The sequence below is a fragment of the Tachyglossus aculeatus genome, chromosome 12 (assembly GCF_015852505.1).
Source record: "Tachyglossus aculeatus isolate mTacAcu1 chromosome 12, mTacAcu1.pri, whole genome shotgun sequence".
Taxonomy (NCBI): Eukaryota; Metazoa; Chordata; class Mammalia; order Monotremata; family Tachyglossidae; genus Tachyglossus; species Tachyglossus aculeatus.
Genome location: NC_052077.1, coordinates 13,880,343 through 13,899,688, shown reverse-complemented (window position 1 = coordinate 13,899,688; position 19,346 = coordinate 13,880,343). Strand labels below are relative to the sequence as shown.

Genomic DNA, 19,346 nt, shown 5'->3' with positions numbered 1-19,346 from the left:
ATGGGAATCTTGACAGGCTGCCATCACGCCCCCAGTTTTTAAAATGAAAAGCCAAGTTTTTAATTCTGAAAAATCCACATAATGGCCAGGCCTGCTGTAAGAGAAACCCGTGGCTGGCCACCTCCCCTTGTTGTATTATTTAATTATCGTACAGTTCATTGTTAAATCTGCCTCGGGTTGGGATAAACTCAGTGCCCTCTGGGGAGGGGTCAGGTGAAGAGTACCTGCTCTCCTGCCCCCGACCCCCGGGCCAGTTCCTAAGGAGCTGAGTCCTTATGACTTGGCCGTGCTCTCCTGGGAGCTTCTGCTCACCTCCGTGTGCTCCAGACTCTGCATCAATGTGCCACTCTCACTTCCAGCACGAACAGAAGAGCCCCAGAGATGAGTGGGAGTGAAGCTGGAAGCAGGAAGGCGGGCAGATGTGGCACCCCAGGGACTCCCCCCACCCCTCCCCTCTGTCCCAGCCCCGGACCACTGTGGGAGAAGCCCCACCTGTCCAGAAAGGCAGGCAGCGGGAAGACTGACAGAAGCGTCACCATGAGGCCTTGAGGTCCCGCGCCCTGGATCTCGGGGAGCCTGAAGATCGGGGCTCCCTCTCAGCGGCCGTGGCGGGAGACGCCCCACCTGCCTGCTGGACTGGGAACGCAGGTGGCAGTGGACCCCCGGGGCGCGGAGTCCCTTAACCCCCCCTCCCCGAGTCTCCAGGAACCACCCCCTCCTTCGGAGACACATCAGGGCTTCCCCAACCGGCCCCCGAGGAGGGAGGAGGAGGAGGAGGAGGAAGACTGACTGTAGTCTAGACTGTTCAGAAGTTTTTTACTTAGACTTTTTTTTTTTTTTAAATTTGGAGCGGGCTGGTAAAGAGTGAGGATCTGGCAGTGGGAAACTTCGCTCATGACTCTGCCACTGGACGTTGTATGACCCGAGGCAAGTCACCCTCTTTTGCCCATTCTACGTCTGTCAAATGGGGATAGTACCAACCCCGGCTACGTTTTAGGGAGGCTTTTGGCAGGGCACAATGAGGTGGTTTATAGGCGTTGACACTTGAACTCTCCTAGAACAGTTAGATTCTTTTTCAGATCTGCAAGTAAAACTTGAGGGCGGGGATAATACCCGTACCTGTTTTGAGTGTACTCTCTCCCAGTGCTTGGAACAGTTTTGAGTATTTAGTAGGTGCCTGCACCATTGAGATCTACCGCTGTTTCTCACGTGGAATGGCAGGAGGAATTGGGGCAGCACGGCTGGGCTGCCTTCAGTAAGCTTCCCCCTCACCCCCCTCCTCAATCCTGTCCATCCCTGCTCAGGACGCTGGCACTGGGATCTGGACGGTGATCGAATGGGGTCAGGGCCAGTGAACTGGAAGCCGGAGAACCACTAGAAAAAGAAGGTACGAGAGAAAGGGAGAAGGGGAGAGAATGTGCAACAAAATGAGAAACTCAGGAGTACTTAATGGAAGGGTATTTATTGTGTGGGGAACACCTCAGAGAAATGGCATTAAGTTCTTCGAAAAGGATAATGTCATGGGTAAATGGAAGATTTAAATTTAATGCATTTAAGGAGCTCTCTAAACCTGTGATGAGTAGGTGGCAAGGAAAGCCTAACTCTCCTGGCCACCTTTCTTCCTTTCTTTCAGCTCCATCCCTTTCCTGTCCCACTCTTTAGACGATATCCTAAGTAGGCCAGGTCAATCGGATGGCTTTCTCAGGTCACAGCAGAGTTCTCTGCCAACAGGCCCTCTACTATCCAGGGAAGAGGTACTTACCGTGAGACTGCAACACTTAATACTAGTTGAGCAGTTGTTCCGTTCTGTGCACGTTTTAAAAAAATATTTAAGTGCTTACTATGTGCCAGGCATTGTACCAAGCTCTGGGGTAGGTACAAGCCCATCAGGTTGGACACAGTCCAAGTCTCACATGAGGCTCATAGTCAGTCCTCATTTTAAAGATGAGCGGTAGCCAGGGCGGAGAGAAGTTAGGTGAAGTGCACATGGAGGTGGTTGGGAGAAAGTGAGAAGCAGCGTGGCTCAGTGGAAGGAGCCCGGGCTTGGGAGTCAGAGGTCGTGGGTTCTAATCCTGGCTGCACCGCTGATCGGCTGTGTGACTTTGGGCAAGTCACTTCGCTTGTCTGTGCCTCAGTTACCTCATCTGTAAAATGGGGATTAAGACTGTGAGCCCCGCGTGGGACAACCTGATCACCTGGTATCCCCCAGCGCTTAGAACGGTGCTTTGCACCTAGTAAGCGCTTAACAGATACCATCGTCATCATCATCAAAGTGAGAAGACCATTGAGAAGGTATGAAAATGACATCTTAAGGAAAGAACCCAGCTGTGCAGGACGAGGGATGGCATTGTAAAAAGGGACTAAATAAATCAAGTGCCTGTTCAAGTTTAAGTCTCCCCTCAGCCAGAGACACGTTGGGACTTAGCCTTCCGACAATTTAATCATTAGTCCTAACAAAAGTCTCTTTACTGCATGTACTGTAAGAACCGTACTGGTTGCTGGAACCTTCTGGCAGCAACCCTTATATGCTGAAAGGTCACGGTGTAGGTGCCAGAAGCTTTGCCGAGAGATACACTAAGGAATTGCTTCAAGATTTAAATTACGAAACAACAAAAAAAGGCACCCCTCAAAATCCTAGCAGGAAGAGAGACCTCAGTCTATCCTACCCTGCCTTTGTACTGCAGTTAAATGAGCCCAGGTGGATGACAGCCCACCCCTCCCTGACAGGTGGAACCCTTCCCTATTTAATCCAGATCCCATTTCCTCTTTCTTTGCCTGTAGCGGAGGTCATCAGTCTCTATCTGAATAGCCTTCTTTTGGTTGAAAACCACGATTCATTTGTTCTTTAGCCGTGCTTTCTCGGGGCCAAATGTCAACTAGAGAAAGGCCCCACCGAGGCTTGGGGTAGAAGGACAGTGGGGCCAAGAGAGACTGGTAACGGAGGCGGGCAGGGGGCTGCGGGAGCCGAGCGAGGGGAGGAAAAGCAGGGAGGCGGGTGAGAGGACTTGGCCTAGCCGTGCCGGCACCATGCATCTCTTCCCAGCCCTGAGCAGCATGTCGCTGGCTGGTCAGACCCCTGCGCGGGTCTTTTTGAGCCCCAACCCTTTGTCCTTTTTGGGGTGGGGGTGGTTTTTTTTTTTTTTTAATGGTATTTAAGTACTTCCTATGTGCCAGGCACTGTACTAAGCTCCATGGTTGGATACAGGCTAATCAGGTTGGAAACAGTCCCTGTCTGAGGCTGACAGATTCAATCCCCATTTTACAGATGAGGAAACTGAAGCATAAAGAAATTAAGTGACTTGCCGGAGGTCCTACAGCAGACAAGTGGCAGAGCTGGGATTTGACGCCCAGGACCGTGCTCCGTGCCTTTCAGCTTTCCGACAGCTTCCTTTTCAGCCGCTGGCATCATTTCCACATGTCCCTCAATTTGGAGGCCTGACCTAGGGGAAAGGGAGCTTGGACAGAGATGAGCCCCATCTGCGTCCACTAGACTGGTTGACGTCTTCAGTCAGTCAGTGGGCGTGGGCGCGGTGGATGAGAAACGTCCCCTTCCTGGACACTCCACCTCCGAAAGCAAGCTGGCCTGCCAGCCTTGCCTTGAAACTGGCCCATGGGGAAGTGGTGGAGTTTGCATTTTGGAAGGCATTGCCCATTGAGAGACCTCTCCCTCACACCCTTACACTTCAACCAAAGTTGTAAAAAAAAATCAAAGAGGGGTTGAAGTTGCAGTTTGAGACGGGGCACCTCCTTTGACTCGGTGGTAGAATTTCTCGGTTTTGAATCTATCTTGGCCTTTCTCGGGCCGAGGCAGTTACCTGGGTGAAGAGGCCCACGGTCCCGACGAGCTCCAGGAGTGCCCACGCGTAGAGGTCTGGGAAGGAAGCAGAATTGACATCCAGCGCGTGGTCTAGAGATACAGCTACTTCCAGACCGACACATTTAGTCCCTGCGCTCGTGAAACTCTAGAGCGGCTATCAGTCATGTTTCCCTTATGTAACACCCCGAACTTTGTCTTCCGCAGTTGGCCGAAAACCCAGGAGTCAGCAGTCAACTCTTTCCAACGGGTCTCCCGAGCTAGGGATAAAGAAGAAGCCCAGAGAAGGCAAAGGTAAGGAATGTGATTGTAGGAGGCTATTCTCGGTTCAGGGAAGTTGGAAATTCGTTGTCCATTTTTAAGAAGTGAGTCCTTCGTGCATCATTAACATTGCAGCCAGAGGATGACGTCTGCCGACGCTGCTTTTACCTGCCCTGCTGAAGGCCTGGGCCCGTCCTGATAAAGTAAATCAGACAGTAATAATAATTGTGGCACTTAAGCGCTTGACTATGGGCCTTGCACTGTACTAGGCACTGGCTAGTACCTATTTATTTATTTATTATTTATTTATTTTACTTGTACATATCTACTCTATTTTGTTAGTATGTTTGGTTTTGTTCTCTGTCTCCCCCTTTTAGACTGTGAGCCCACTGTTGGGTAGGGACTGTCTCTATATGTTGCCAACTTGTACTTCCCAAGTGCTTAGTACAGTGCTCTGCACACAGTAAGCGCTCAATAAATACGATTGATTGATTGATTGGCGCAGAGAAAGATAAGCAGATCGGACACAGGCCCCGTCCCACGTGACTCATGGTCCAAGCAGTCTTCTAGACTGTGAGCCCGCTGTTGGGTAGGGACCGTCTCTATATGTTGCCAACTTGGACTTCCCAAGCGCTTAGTACAGTGCTCTGCACACAGTGAGTGCTCAATAAATACCATTGAATGAAAGTAGGGGGGAGCGCAAGAATCAACAGCCCAAAGTGTCAAAATCAGTAGTTCCCATCCCAAAGAACACTTTATTGGGATGTTGGCGAGAGAGCAGTTCCACTCTAGTCTTTGGTAGTCAACTCTGAGGAGCAGTGATGCCTCAGTGGAAAGAGCGTGGGACCTGGGAATCAGGGGACCTGAGTTCTAATTCGAGGTTTGCCACTTGCCCGCTGTGCCACATTAGGCGAGTCACTTAACCTTTCTGCACCTCAGTATCCTCACCTGTAAAAATGGGGGTTCAGGATAGAGCACCAACCTGGGAAGTCAGAAGGTCATGGGTTCTAATCCCCGCTCCGCCACTTCTCTGCTGTGTGACCTCGGGCAAGTCACCTCACTTCTCTGGGCCCGAGTTCCCTCATCTGTAAAATGGGGATAAAGGCTCTAAGCCTCATGTGGGATAGAGACTGTGTCCCGCCTGATTTTCTTGGATCCACCCCAGCACTTAGTACAGTGCCTGGCACATAGTGAGCACTTAAATACCAAAGTGAATGAACTCCTGTTCTCCCTCCCCCTTAGACTGTGAGCCCCATGTGGGACAGGGACTGTGTCCTATCTGATTATTTTTCATCTGCCCCCATGTTTAGTACAGTAGTTGGCATGTAGTAAGCACTCACGCATATCACTTTTTACTAGCTGAAGATTAGACTTGTACTTCCCAAGCGCTTAGTACAGTGCTCTGCACACAGTAAGCGCTCAATAAATACGATTGAATGAATGAATGGAGACGATCCTCACTGCCCTAATAGAGTTATAATAATGACCTTATGTCCAAAGTGCAACTCTAGATCTCCTTCCTCAGTCGGAGGAACCGAGGCTTAGGCCCCGGCTCCCTTAGTGAGATAATTCGATATAGAAACTGGGAGTCTGGCCTCCCTGTTCTGTGTTTTTACGAAGACACCGAGATCCCAAGCGCCCGAGTGCTTCCATAGACTAGCCCTATTTCCCTTTACACGTTTTGTCAGTTGGATTCTGCACTGGATACTTTGTGTGGTGTATTTTAGTTTTAGTTGTAGCATCAAAGTCTAGACGAGTCAATATAAAATACATATGGTACCGTGGAGAGATTAGCCTGACGGCAGTCATCGGTACATCGGTGCCCGATGAAGCCCACATCGGCCACGGAAATGCTAATTTACTCTGACGAGAATGAAGCCTGAAAACAAGTTATAATTTTACTCTGGTGACACCTCAAGAGAGGCTTTAAAGGGGTCTTCTCTGGAAAGAAATGAAAAATGCTTTAACGGTGGTGATTTAGCTTCACTAATAATCAATCGTATTCACTGAGCGCTTACTGTGTGCAGAGCACTGTACTAAGCGCTTGGGAAGTACAAGTTGGAAACATATAGAGACGGTCCGTACCCAACAGTGGGCTCACAGTCTAGAAGGGGGAGACAGAGAACAAAACCAAACATATTAACAAAACTAACAGAGGTGATCAGGTACTCTCCCAAGTGCTTACTATTCATTCAGTCGTATTTACTGAGCGGCCAAACCACATTAGGAAAGGAGCCTATTTAATCTAGAGCAACTACAAACAGACAACCATATACTCACAGGCTCCATTCAGAATTAGTCTGAGAAGTTGAACGTGAACTCCTAAATACCATATTAGGGTTGATGATTTTTCTTTCATGGCTGGTGTCTGTAGTACACTACTGAGATGATGATGATTATTGTATTTAAGTGCTTATTATGTGTCAAGCAACGTCCTAACCGCTGAGGTAGATACAAGTTAATCAGGTTGGACGGTCTCTGTCTCACAGTTTAAGTAGGAGGGAGAAGCAGGAGTGGAGTACCCATTTTACAGTTGAAGAAACTGAGGCACAGAGAAGTTGAGTGACTTACCCAAGGTCATAAGCAACCGGTCGGCAGATCTGGGGTTAGAATTTGGGCCGTCTGGCTCCCAGGCCCGTGGCTCGCTCTACTAGGCCATGCTGCTTCTCTTTGCATAGGCGCAGGACACTGGAAATTCTGTTGGAAAAAGTTGTTGAAATAATTTCCTGGAGGTCACTACAGGGAGTTTGGTTTGGACAGGAGGGCCGTTTTCTTGAGGTCTGATTGATTATGTGGGGCCCCACCTCCCTGAGGGGCAGCGGAGACCCGGTGATTTTTCCGCCGGCCACCATTCTGGAATCTGAGCCTGGAAAGACTCAGGACAAGATTACCCTGAATGTGTTTCCTTCTGGAGAACAAATTAAAAAAAATAATAATAAATCAGTATTTGCCTCAAGTTTTTTGGTGGGGGCGGGGAGGGAATAGAAGTACAACAGTCTTGTGGTTCATGTCCGGGGCTCAGAGAAACACAAGCCCCCAGGATGAGAGCAGGCATGGGGCAGCCTGGCTTTGCCCTGTGATTGAGGAGGCCCACTTTTCCCCCTCCTGACACCTCTAGTTGCCTGGAACATAAACCCTGGTGTAGGCTGGCCTCCCTTTAGAAATAAGTTAAATTTGTTCAAAAAAAATCCCCCCACCCGCAAAAATTATTTCCATACATTCCTCGGGAAGCTTCCTACTTCCTCCCGTCAGCATCCGCAGGGCCTGGCGGCTGCAACAGAATACCTTCGGTAGCTGCCGAGTTGATACATTGCTGACTTAACCTAGTCATTCCCATTTAATGTCCTCAATACCGACTTCTTGTTAATGGGAAGACTGTAAACCCGTTGTGGACAGGGGATGTGCCTGCCAACTCTGTGGTAGCCTACTCTCCCAAGTGGTTAGTACAGTGCTCAGCACACAGGAAGCCCTCAATAAGTAACACTGACGTTGGGAGACGCTCAGTTTTGAACTGGAAAGAGAAATTGAACTGAAATTGATGGAGCAAGGTAGATGTTTAAACGTAGTTAGGTGCTCAGGTACCGAGGGGATTGATTAGCCAGGCTCCTGCCCGTGAACCTTTCAGATATAAAGAGTATATAAGAGATATAAGGGTAAGAGGCTTCCCCTAAGGAAGGAGGCTGCTGAATTAACCTGTGGCTGTCGGTCAGTCTTGGTATCCCTGTCCCTAATTTCCCTGGATTCCAAGGTAAATCGCCTTTGATTCTGAGTATGTGTTTAACATTAGTCTCAGTTTAAAGATTTAACTGCAAGTGTTCCAGAAAACCCACGGCACCATAACTACAGGTATTCATTCATTCATTCAATCGTATTTATTGAGTGCTTACTGTGTGCAAAGCACTCTACTAAGCACTTGGGAAGAACAAGTTGGCAACATATAGAGGCGGTCCCTATCCAACAGCGGGCTCACAGTTTAGAAGGGGGAAACAGACAACAAAACATATTAACAAAATAAAATAAATAGAATAAATATGTACAAGTAAAATAAATAGAGTACTAAATACGTACATACATATATACAGGTGCTGTGGGGAGGGGAAGGAGGTAAGGTAGGGGGATGAGGAGGAGGAGAGGAAGGAGGGGGCTCAGTTTGGGTAGTGTTCATTCATTCATTCCATATTTATTGAGCGCTTACTGTGTGCACAGCACTGTACTAAGTGCTTGGAAAGTACAGTTCAGCAACAAAGAGAGACAATCCCTGCCCACCACGGGCATGCCGTACTCATGGAAGACTTGGTTGTTTATCCATAGGCACTCCTTCCTACCCATAATTTATCGTATACTCTTCCCCCCCGCTAGATTTTAACCTCCGTGAGGGCTCCGTGAGTGTCCTCTCATTCATATTACTGTACCTTCCCAAGCGCTTGAACGCGTCAGCTGATTCTGTTGTAGTGCATGCTCCCAAGCGCTTAGTACAGTGCTCTTCGCATAGTAAGCGCTCAATAAATGTGATCGATTAGGTTCGCCCAGCGCCGTCTGCACACCCTAGGCAATCAGCAGTAGCGGTCGTAATGTTTCCTAAATCGGTAGGTCAACCCAAGGAGTCCAGTAGTGCTGTTTGAGGGTTTCTGTCCGCATCTGCGTCAGTGCCCATAAAACCTCCCCTTATGCTGTTAACTCTCACGCTCCCGTCCTCCATCCTTCCTGCTTCCTCCTTCCCCAGCCCCGCTGGCCTCTGTACTGGCCCCCTGCCAGCTAGCTGTTCCGGGACACCTGGGCTAGTAGTGGGCTTCCAGGTGGCAGAGCCCCGCCACATCTTGCTAATGAGCTGAGGCCGGGACTGTTTTTAGCCCCAGGAGACTTGTGCGGAGGCGGAAGAAAACCCCGCCTGGCCAGAAACCGATCTCTGAGACCCCCCCCCCAACTTTGAGGACAACCTTGAGTTATCACGATTCTGTCTACGAAAAGTCAGATTTGCTTTAATTTATCATCATCATCATCAATCGTATTTATTGAGCGCTTACTATGTGCAGAGCACTGTACTAAGCGCTTGGGAAGTACAAATTGGCAACATATGGGGACAGTCCCTACCCAACAGTGGGCTCACCGTCTAAAAGGGGGAGACAGAGAACAAAACCAAACATACTAACAAAATAAAATAGAGTAGATATGTACAAGTGAAATAGAGTAATAAATATGTACAAACATATATACAGGTGCTGTGGGGAAGGGAAGTTGGTAAGATGAGGGGGATGGAGAGGGGGACGAGGGGGAGAGGAAGGAAGGGGCTCAGTATGAAGAGAAACCGCCTTAGTGTTTTACGGAGGGGGCCGTGCGTTTTTCTGGTTAACAGATGTGAGCCCGCTGTACGTTGCCAACTTGCACTTCCCAAGCGTTTAGTACAGTGCCCTGCTCACAGTAAGCGCCCAATAAATACGATTGAATGAATGACTGAACAGATGGGAACAGTCCCTGCCGCCCCTGTGCAGGCGGGCCTGTCGCAGTTAAAGACTTCATGTGTCCAGAGCATCGGGACTGCCGTGTCCACCTGCACCGTATAGTGGTTTTAGATGGCAGCTTTAAAAGAAAGCCCGTGTAAAAGCTGGGGTTTTTTTCTTCTCTTTTCAAGGAAACACAACGTACCTGTGGGAGTTTCTTTTAGATGGCAGCTTTAAAAGAAAGCCCGTGTAAAAGCTGGGGTTTTTTTTCTTCTCTTTTCAAGGAAACACAACGTACCTGTGGGAGTTTCTTTTAGATCTTCTCCAGGACAAAAACACCTGCCCGCGGTACATCAAGTGGACGCAGAGAGAGAAGGGCATATTCAAGCTCGTGGATTCGAAGGCCGTCTCCAAACTCTGGGGCAAGCACAAGAACAAACCTGACATGAATTACGAGACTATGGGCAGGGCCCTGAGGTAAGGAGTTGTGGGGTTTAGCTGGAGTAAGTAACGACCCCCCCAGCCCCTCACCCTTCTGCCAAGGCCGAGGCCTCGGGGTCTGAAAAGGCCCTTCGGGTGTCTCTGAAAAGCTTACCAAAGACCCCGTCGGACCGGAGGAAGAGTCACGGTTTATCAGGCAGGCCCCCGCCCTGCGCCCTCGCTTCGGAAAACCGAAAAGGAAACGGCGCCGGCTTTCCCGGCGGCTTCACGAGGCCAAGCGGGCTCACCTGGGACTTTTTCTTGCAGATACTACTACCAGAGGGGGATTCTCGCCAAGGTCGAGGGGCAGAGGCTCGTGTACCAGTTCAAGGAGATGCCCAAGAACATAGTGGTCATAGACGACGACAAGAGCGAACCCCGTAATGAAGACTTTGCCGCGGCTGCCGACGAGAAGTCGTTAGAACGGGTCTCGCTGTCGGCGGAGAGCTTCTTGAGAGCCGCTTCGGCCGTTCGAGGCGGAAAGAACTCGTCCCCTTTGAACTGTACCAGGACAGAAAAGGCGGTAGCCAGGGTAGTGAATATTACCTCGCCCGGACACGACGCTTCGTCTCGGTCTCCCACCAGCACCTCCGCCCCGGTGTCGGCCAGCCCGGCCCCAAGGTCAGTGCTCCTTGTCTTTGTTCCAAGACCCCCCCGCCCCCAACTCCCTCGGGGCGGGGGGGCGGCTCGTAGGGTTCGGAGGCCGATGCCCCGAGCCGGGCCTTTCCCGAAGCTGCAGGAATTCTGGTTTGCCCGGGCACGTGAAAGACGTGCCACTAAGCCAGCCGTCCGGTCGGTTATGCCACAAGGTGGGTTGAGCCGGAAGGAAAACCGCTAGGGTCACCGGGGGACGTTGTTTTCGGCAGCACGGGGGGAAGAAACGGACAGAGACCGGGCCACCCGCGCGCGCGCGCTAGGGCTCACCCCGTCCAGGTGCCCCCACGTTCAGCCCCCCGCCCCCGGCTGTATTGTACTCAGCGCTTGGGAGAGTCCGCTATAACAGTCAGACAGGTTCCCCGCCCACCACGAGCTTCCAGTCTAGGGAGCAGAGCTGGCAGCAGGTGTGAGGAGGAGACGCCCAACGTCCCGTGCGTGATTTAGCAGCGAAGCGGACCCCCGAGGAGCGTTTCCTGTGCCGCCCCCCCCCAAACGGCAGCCGAGAGAACGTCTTCTCTCCCCACTAGCGCCAACGAGGTGAGGTCCCGGCCCCCGCCGCGCCCTCCCCGCTAAGGCGGGGGAGCGCTCCCTCGGACCAGCGAGGACCAGCCTGGGCTCCCTGCCGGCCGCCTCCACCCGTTGGCCCCTCCGCTCCGTGCCCAACGGTGACGTGTCCCCTTCCATCCAACAGGACGGTGCGGGTGGCGATGCAAGTGCCCGTCGTCATGACCTCCTTGGGACAGAAAATCCCCACCGTGGCCACGGTCCAGCCCGTCAGCGCGGGGTCGCCCTTGCTCGGCCCCGGCCCCGGCCCCAGCCCCGGCCCGGCCGGCGCCCCGAAGGTCGTCATTCAGACTATCCCCACGGTGCTGCCGGCCCCGGCCGACGGCGGGGACAAGATCGCCGTGCAGCCCGCCAAGATCATCACCATCCCGGCCACGCAGCTGGCCCAGTGCCAGCTGCAGACCAAGGCGGGCTCCGGGAGCATTAACATCGTGGGGACCCCCGTGGCCGTCAGGGCCCTGACGCCCGTGTCCCTGGCCCACGGGACCCCCGCTGGTGCGGCTGGCGGTGCCCGCCCCGCCGGCCCCCGGCCACCCGGCCCCGCCCCGGGGGCCCGCCGGGGCCGGCGGCCGGGGGCCCGAGGGCAAGGCGGACCCCGGGGCCCCCAGGCGCGACCGCCAAGCCAAGGCGCTGCGGCTGCTGCAGGAGGAGAAGCCGGCCGACGGCGGCAAGACCGTGACCCACGTGGTGGTCGTCGGTGCCCCCTCCGCCCTCGCCCTGCCCGTCACCGTGAAGACGGAAGGAATCGCGACGGCCGACAAGTGAGCCCGGCGCCCACGCCGAGGACTTGGGGCGGCGGGCGGGCGGGCAGGCAGTTCTTTTCGGTTTCGTTTTTACCTTTTAAATGCTTTTAAGAGAACAATCAGACTTGCTGGACTTCGGCTGCCTACCCCATGTTTCAGTGGGGGAGGAACGAGCTCCGCACGGAGATGCCGACGGGAGACCGCCTCTCGCGGGAGAAATAACCGCACCCCCGTCCGCGGGAGAAAGGAGGGAGGGAGGGAGTCGGAGGGACCAAGCCGCTCACTACAGGATCAAAGTTACACTAAGCCTTGCGACACTAATTCTCCAAGTTTTTTTGCAGGGGGTTGCCGGGGCGGGGGGTGGGGGGGAGGGCAGGGCAGGGCGGTCTCTGTTACAAATAGCGACTCTTGATGATGCATTTTAATATGCAAACCAGCAATTACCACTGTGCGCGCACAGTACCCACTTAACTGGTGCTATGATGTGAAGATTTTCGCGGATCGAGATATTTTAGAATGTGAATCCGAAGGACGGCGTCTAAAGGGACGAGCGAGAGAGACCGAGGGGTTGTTGTTTTTTTTTTTTGTATCATAACCGCTGAAGGTGATTTAAAACGAAAGCCTTAGACTGATTTTCAGTTTTCTTTCTCGAAATAAGCTAACGGCTTGTTTGTGTAAAGCTTTTTTTTTTTTTAATTAAAAAGAAAATTTTTAAAAATCTTGTACCTAGCGCAGTATTGGCATAGACTTTACATGTAACATATTTTGTACGGTAGTTTAAGTCTGTCATCATTTCTTCATCGTGGACAAGTCAGCAGGCGGCCGGCCGTGGGCCCTTTGCTTTATTTTAACACGCCTGTCTCACTCACTCAGCCTCAGCCCCCGTGCATCCATTTCAGTTTCGGCTCGACCCGGTCACTTGGAAGTTCACGCTAAGCACGAATGGGTCAGGTCAGTCCTAAACCCGTAAATTTTTATTTTTTATTTTTTTTTAGCTTAAGGGGGGGGGAAAAGTACCAGTGTTCAGAATGAACTATAATAGTTTGTATATTCAACATTTGAAGTATATTCTATTTTGTTGTACTCTTGTTTCAAAGTGTATTCAAGTAGGTTTTACTGAAATATAGAAAAATTTAATTCAGGCTTTTGGTCTCATTTTGCTCTGGGGGAAAAGGGGGGTGGGAGGGGGTTTCTGCTGCTCAGAGGGATGCCAGCACTCCCGGGCTTTCTCTGGGAGCACGCCCGCTTTTCCCGCACCTCCTTTAACCCCGAGGAAGGCACACACGCCGGTAACGGATTGAACTGAGGAGGGTTGATTGCACGCAGTAAGCGCTCAATAAATACGATTGATGATGATGATGATGGGGATGATGAAAAGGGACCACGCAGGAGTCATCGGGCAGGGAACGCAGCTTCGCCCAGAAGAGTAAGTACCGAGAACGTGGCCGATTTCACATCCTCTAAAACCGCTAGTGCCCAGAGCCCGCTCTTCCGAAGTGAAGAGAAACTTCCAGGTTGCTATGGCGATTTAACCTAAAGCCTGGCTGCCGCCCCCGGACTTTCTTGCTTCAACCAGCCTAGAAACTTCAAAATAGAACTAGGCCCGGATGTTGGGTGAAGAGATATTTATCAATTTTGTGGTATCACACTCTCCCGGGTGCTTAGTCAAGTGCTCCGCGCACCGTAAGCGCTCAATAAATACCACGGCTGATGAGGAGGAGGCAGCGGCGGCGGCAAAGCACCTACTCAAGACCGTCTCCCTTCAGCCAAGGCAAAGCCCCCATGTGGTTTTTGCCAACTTGTTGCCAACTTGTACTTCCCAAGCGCTTAGTACGGCGCTCTGCGCACCGTAAGCGCTCAATAAATACCACGGCTGATGAGGAGGCGGCGGCAAAGCACCTACTCAAGACCGTCTCCGTTCAGCCAAGGCAAAGCCTCCATGTGGTTTTTGCCAACTTGTTGCCAACTTGTACTTCCCAAGCGCTTAGTCCAGTGCTCTGCACACAGTAAGCGCTCAATAAATACGACTGATTGATTGATTTTTAAGGCTCTGGAGGGGGCAATGGCTTCCAACCCCTGAGTCCCATGAAAGGAGCCTGTCTCCTTAAAGGTTAGAGGCTATCAGGGGGGAGCAAAGCCAAGCTTGCCAGCGTTAACCTGAAGCGAGCTCGTTCTGATTTGTCTCAAGGCAACATTCATTCATTCAGTCGTATTTATTGAGCGCTTACTGTGTGCAGAGCACTGTACTAAGCGCTTACAGGTAATACTCCCCTGTTGCATTGGTAACTCTTAAACCCAGTGTGGTCTGGGAGTAATTCAGGGCGTGGAAAAGACTTACGACTGCACTGACTTGGGAGTCTGACAGTCTTTTAAATCTGAATCACCACCGATTCCCATTTACTGTGTCAGTGCCTTCGTCTCTACTAGGTATCTGTCCGTATAATAATAATAATGGTATTTGTTAAGCGCTTACTATGTGCAAAGCAGCGTGGCTCAGAGGAAAGAGCCCGGGCTTTGGAGTCAGAGGTCATGGGTTCAAATCCCAGCTCCGGCGACGGTCAGCTGTGTGATTTTGGGCAAGTCACTTAACTTCTCTGGGCCTCAGTTACCTCATCTGTAAAATGGGGATTAAAACTGTGAGCCCCCCTTGGGACAACCTGATTGCCTTGTTACCTCCCCAGCGCTTAGAACAGTGCTTTGCACATAGTAAGCGCTTGACAAATATCATTATTATTATTATTATTATTAAAGCACTGGGGAGGTTACAAGGTAAGCAGGTTGTCCCACAGGGGGCTCACCGTTTTAATCCCCACTTTACAGATGAGGTAACTGAGGCACAGAGAAGAAAAGTGACTTGCCCAAAACAGGGACTGTGTCTGACCTGATTAACTTCATTCATTCACTCAATCGTATTTATTGAGCGCTTACCGTGTGCAGAGCACTGTACTAAGCGCTTGGGAAGTACAAGTTGGCAACATATAGAGACGGTCCCTACCCAACAGCGGAGTCTAGAAGGGGAGCTTGTACCTAGCCCAGTGCTCAGAACAGCACTTGACCTGTAGGAAGCCCTTAAATACATTATTATTATTGTTATTACTGGAATGGACATGCCCAGATTGCCCGAGTTTTGAGTTTTCTGTAGGAAGACAAGGGCCTGCACACTGCCCGCCCCCACCAAAGCTGTTGGGAGATGGAGGTTGTGGAGGGCAGGGGGTTGTTGTCATTGTGTGTGTGTGTGTGTGTATTGGGGGCAGGGGGGCATACGGGACCTGGGTTCTGTGACTTCTCCACACCTCAGTTACCTCACCTGTGAAATGGGGATTAAGACCGAAAGCCCCATGTGGGACGGCGACCGTGGCCAATCCCATCTGCTTCTATCCACCCCGGCGCTTAGTAAGGGCTTAAATACCATAATTATCATCATCATCGTCAACCCCTGTGCTTTAATACCTTAAAAAAAACGCAAATATCAGAAGCTGCTGTGCTAACCAGGACCGAGGAAACGGAGGTTTGATGATCACCTGTGAAATGGGGATTAAGACCGTAAACCCCATGTGGGACGGCGACCGTGGCCAATCCCATCTGCTTCTATCCACCCCGGCGCTTAGTAAGGGCTTAAATACCGTAATTATCATCAGCATCGTCAACCCCTGTGCTTTAATACCTTAAAAAAAACGCAAATATCAGAAGCTGCTGTGCTACCCAGGACCGAGGAAACGGAGGTTTGATGAAGGCGGGGCGGGCGCGGAAGCCCAGGGCCCGGGGAGAGACTAGTGTCATTTGTAGAGTGTACCTGACTGATTCCAGTCAGGTTGCCAACTTGTCCTTCCCAAGCGCTTAGTACAGTGCTCTGCACACAGTAAGCGCTCAATAAATACGATTGATTGATTCCGCTCCTTTCCTCCCGTTGTAGACGCAGCCAGTTCTCTGGTACCTCCTGCCAACACCTTTTTTTTTTAACACACTCCCTCCTTGTATGCCCCACAGGTGACACCTTTGGCCTGCGTGCACGACTCCCGGTCCGGTATCCAGACAATATTCCAGCCCCAGCGCGGAAAAATACCCCGGAGTCAACGGGGGGGACGGCCCATATTCCCTCCCGGCTGACTCGGGTGAGCCGCGGCCTCGAGACCCCGAAAAGAGGAAGCCGGGCTTACCCGAGGAGTGAAGTCCTGCTGCGGTGGCACCCATCGTGGAGACCAAAGGACTCTTGTTCGCCGGAGAGGAAGCCACGGATTCGTGATCGCGGGCTTAAAAAAAAAAACCATCCGCGGAGCGGCCAGACGCGGCCAACGCTCCAACCTGGACGAAATCCACTCGCTCGAGGGCACGCGGGAAAGTCTGCAAGGCCAAAAAAGAAGCACGCGGAGCAGGTTTAACCGAAGACACTAGAGAAGCAGGGCTGATTTCCCCCTTCAGTGGAAGTTAAGAGGGTCAGCAGGAGTGGCGAACCCCGCTTCGGGCAGGGGGCCGTCGGGCTAACGAGCCAACGTGCCTCGTTGCCCAGTTTTTCCCAGTATTTCTTGCCGACGTTTTTGCAAGAAAAAGTCAAGCAGCACCAGCGTAACACAAACCACACTTACCGCAATTATTACGGGAGCTGCAACCCATGGCTTAGCTGGCTACAGCGCCTGTCTTCTACAGCCCAAAATGCTGGGTTCAGATACCAGCGGAGATCTTTTTGAGAAGCAGCATGGTAGAATAATAATAATAATAGTAATGTTGGTATTTAAGCGCTTATTATGATGTGCCAAGCCCTGTTCTAAGCGCTGGGGTAGATACAAGGTGATCAGGGTGTCCCACGGGGGGCTCACAGTCTTCATCCTCATTTTCCAGGTGAGGTCACTGAGGCCCAGAGAAGTGACTTGCCCAAGGTCACGCAGCTGACGAGTGGCGGAGCCGGGATTTGAACCCACGACCTCGGACTCCAAAGCCCGGGCTCTTTCCACTGAGCCACGCTGCTTCCCGTAGAGCGGATAGAGAGCGCGGTCCTGGGTTCTGATCCCCGCCTCACCCCTTGTCCGCTGTGTAACCTTGGGCCTCAGTTACCACATCTGTAAAATGGGGACTGAGACCACGAGCCCCAAGTGGGACAAGGACCGCGTCCATCCCGATTCGCTTGTATCCACTCTGGCGCTTAGTACAGCGCCCGGCACATAGCAGGCACTGAACAAATACCGTAGTTGTTATTATTAAAAGTCGAAGAAACGGTCAACTCCAGTAGCTCCATCATCATCATCATCAATCGTATTTATTGAGCGCTTACTATGTGCAGAGCACTGTACTAAGCGCTTGGGAAGTACAAATTGGCAACATATAGAGACAGTCCCTACCCAACAGTGGGCTCAAGCTCCAATGGATCGATTTTAACCATTGAAAGATCTGTTTAAACGGTAATTCGGCTATGTAGCCTGTTGCTACGCCCGTTATTTAGCGCTTACTATCAATCGTATTTATTGGGCGCTTCCTGTGTGCAGAGCACTGGACTAAGCGCTTGGGAAGTACAAGCTGGCAACATATAGAGACAGTCCCTACCCAACAGTGGGAGCATCATCATCATCAACCGCATTTATTGAGCGCTTACTGTGTGCAGAGCACTGTACTAAGCGCTTGGGAAGGACAAATTGGCAACATATAGAGACAGTCCCTACCCAACAGTGGGCTCACAAGCGCTTGGGAGAGTACGCTACAACGGTAAACAGACACATTCCTGGGCCACAACAGAGGATGAGTTTCCTCGAACCCGGCCCCCAACCCCTTCTCCGGCCCAGCGGGCGTGATCCGCTCCACTTTGCCATTCCTGTTTCCGGGCCGGTCTCCCGTCTAACTTTTCTAGCCTTCACAAGTGTCACCCAGCAGGACTTGGAAAACAGTGGGCCCCGGAAAACATTTTCAACTTGAGGGTGGTCCATTCAGGGCAGGTGCACGGTAAAATTGACTGATTTGAGAGCGATTAGCAGGACTTACACATTAGTAGAGGCCACACGGAGAGCCGGATCCGCCCAGGGATGATCGCACATGGCCCGGATACCTTCCCTGGGACAAAAATCCCATCTTGCGGGCAGAAGTCTTCGGCACCGGTGCCTCTTTCCGCAGCAGTGGGTCCGCGGTCCCCGTCCGACGGAGGGCATCCTGCTTGACGCTCCGGAAGGCCAGTAAAATGGGTCCTGGATTATTGCTAGAGGACTTCAGAGAGGCTTTGAAATGCCTTGGCTTCCCATAATCCCAAATCTGCCCCGAGCCCGCTGTTGGGTCGGGACCGTCTCTATAGAATAATAATAATAACGGCATTTATTAAGCGCTTAATACGTGCAAAGCACTGTTCTAAGCGCTGGGGAGTGATCAGGTTGTCCCACGGGGGGCTCACAGCCCTAATCCCCGTTTTACAGATGAGGGAACTGAGGCACAGAGAAGTGAATCAATGAATCACTCTGTCGTATTTATTGAGCGCTTACCGTGTGCAGAGCACTGTTCTAAGCGCTGGGGAGTGATCAGGTTGTCCCACGGGGGGCTCACAGCCCTAATCCCCGTTTTACAGATGAGGGAACTGAGGCACAGAGAAGTGAATCAATGAATCACTCTGTCGATTGAGCACTTACTGTGTGCAGAGCACTGTTCTAAGCGCTGGGGAGTGATCAGGTTGTCCCACGGGGGGGACTCACAGCCCTAATCCCCGTTTTACAGATGAGGGAACTGAGGCACAGAGAAGTGAATCGATGAATCACTCTATTGAGCGCTTACTGTGTGCAGAGCACTGTACTAAGCGCTTGGGAAGGACAAGTTGGCAACATATACAGTCCCTACCCAACAGTGGGCTCACGGTCTAAAAAGTGAAGTGACTTGCCCAAAGTCACACAGCTGACAAGTGGTGGAGCCAGGATATGTGGCCAACTTGGACTTCTCAAGCGCTTAGTCCAGTGCTCTGCACACAGTAAGCGCTCAATAAATATGGTTGAATGAATGAATGTCCCAGCCAGTTTTGCGACAGCCTGGTAGGGGGGTAGGGACGGAGCCCCTCACCTTAAGGGGGTTGCAGGTGTGGGAGCCCCGAGCAGCAGCGTGGCCTCATGGACAGAACACAGGCCTCAGAGTTAGAAGGGCCTGGGTCCTAATCATCATCATCATCAATCGTATTTATTGAGCGCTTACTGTGTGCACAGCACTGTACTAAGCGCTTGGGAAGTACAAGTTGGTAACATACAGAGACGGTCCCTACCCACTCGTAGGGTCCTAATCCCCACTCTGCCACTCGTCTGCTGCCTGACCTTGGGCACGGCCCTTCACTTCCCTGTGCTTCAGTTATCTGTCAAATGGGGATTAATAATAATAATAATGGCATTTGTTAAGCGCTTACTATGTGCAAAGCACTGTTCTAAGCGCTGGCGGGGG

General features: G+C 51.7%; 1 protein-coding gene across 1 annotated transcript in view; it reads left to right on the top strand.

Moving 5' to 3' along the window:
• Nucleotides 1-12,296, top strand: part of ELF2 (E74 like ETS transcription factor 2) — a 31,810-nt gene extending 19,514 nt beyond the window's left edge. The window contains 5 exon segments of the mRNA XM_038755223.1: nt 4,022-4,108; nt 9,798-9,990; nt 10,261-10,614; nt 11,342-11,702; nt 11,704-12,296. Of these exon segments, the coding sequence (XP_038611151.1) occupies nt 4,022-4,108; nt 9,798-9,990; nt 10,261-10,614; nt 11,342-11,702; nt 11,704-11,979 (1,271 nt within the window). The 3' untranslated portion in view covers nt 11,980-12,296.
• The last annotated feature ends 7,050 nt before the right edge of the window (nt 12,297-19,346 follow it).